Here is a 990-nt window from a genome sequence, read left to right as displayed (position 1 = left end):
GGGAGCCCCTCGGAGGGAGTGCAGGGATGGATGTGCCGCTGCTCTCCCGCTCCCCCCGGCTCCCTGCTTCGGAAAGCGCGCCCGAAGTCTCACAGAAGTGCAGCCTGGGTTCTTCCGCTCGCCGCAAGCACTCTCCTCCCAGCCCGCATTTGTATGTCCTCCCAGCATCTGCGCTGGAGATGAGGCTTTGCGTCCTCCTACGAGCCCGTCTGGGGCGGGGCGGGGGGGAGATTGTCCCTTTTTTAAAATGTTTCTTTTTTTTTTTTTCGTAGATGGGGATCTCGTTGGCCATTTGCCATCTTTTTCTGAGGGAAAGAAAGGATCTAGATTCTGATCTGGGACGGAGGTGGCAGTTTATGAGCTGGTCTCTATCGCTTGGGAAGCGGCAACTCCCCGTAGACTGCCGTGCGTGGGGCGGGCATCGGGACAAAGCCCAGAGGGTCGGGACAAAGCCGGACAGCCACCCCTGCCACCACCCCTGTCACAAACAAGCAGAAAGCACTTACGTTGGCCTGTTGCTAGGTATGAAGTTACTGCGAGCAGCAACCAAATCCGTGTATCCACAAAGCTGAGCATGTCTAGTTGCAAGACATGCAGACTCCTTGTGGTGCCGAGTCGGTTGGTTAGCTATCGCCTGTGGGACGCAGGCATACAGTCTCGAGGAGTAACTCCAACCTTAGCAGAAACCTGCTGCCCGGGACGCTAAATTAACCCAGCCCCGGTCCGCCCTACTTATACCGCAGGAGGGTCCCGGCGCCGCCCCGGCTGTCACGTGCCCCGTGTCTCCAGCCCTCCACAGCAGCCTTGGCAGCGGCAGCGGCGGGGGGGCGGCGACGCTAAATTGGTTCCATGCTTTGAGGACGTGGACACTGAGGCTTTCGGAAGGAAAATCTGACTCGTCGTCCCTTTTTTTTTTTTTTTTTTTTTTTTTTTTCCTCATAATTTCTAAACAGAAACACACAAAACGCAGTGTCTTACTTTTTAAAAAAT

The 990-nt window shown here is 55.7% G+C and overlaps 1 protein-coding gene across 1 annotated transcript in view; it reads right to left on the bottom strand.

The window, feature by feature from the left end:
- Positions 1–745, bottom strand: part of COL1A2 (collagen type I alpha 2 chain) — a 39,339-nt gene extending 38,594 nt beyond the window's left edge. Inside the window, exon 1 of the mRNA XM_008629908.2 lies at positions 507–745. Within this exon, the coding sequence (XP_008628130.1) occupies positions 507–576 (70 nt within the window). The 5' untranslated portion in view covers positions 577–745. The remainder of the gene's footprint in view (positions 1–506) is intronic.
- Positions 746–990: the final 245 nt, after the last annotated feature.

The sequence above is a fragment of the Corvus brachyrhynchos genome, unplaced genomic scaffold (genome assembly GCF_000691975.1).
Source record: "Corvus brachyrhynchos isolate BGI_N302 unplaced genomic scaffold, ASM69197v1 scaffold142, whole genome shotgun sequence".
NCBI classification, from domain to species: domain Eukaryota; kingdom Metazoa; phylum Chordata; class Aves; order Passeriformes; family Corvidae; genus Corvus; species Corvus brachyrhynchos.
Note: the sequence above shows the minus strand (reverse complement) of the source record. Positions and strands in the feature narration are given on the sequence as shown.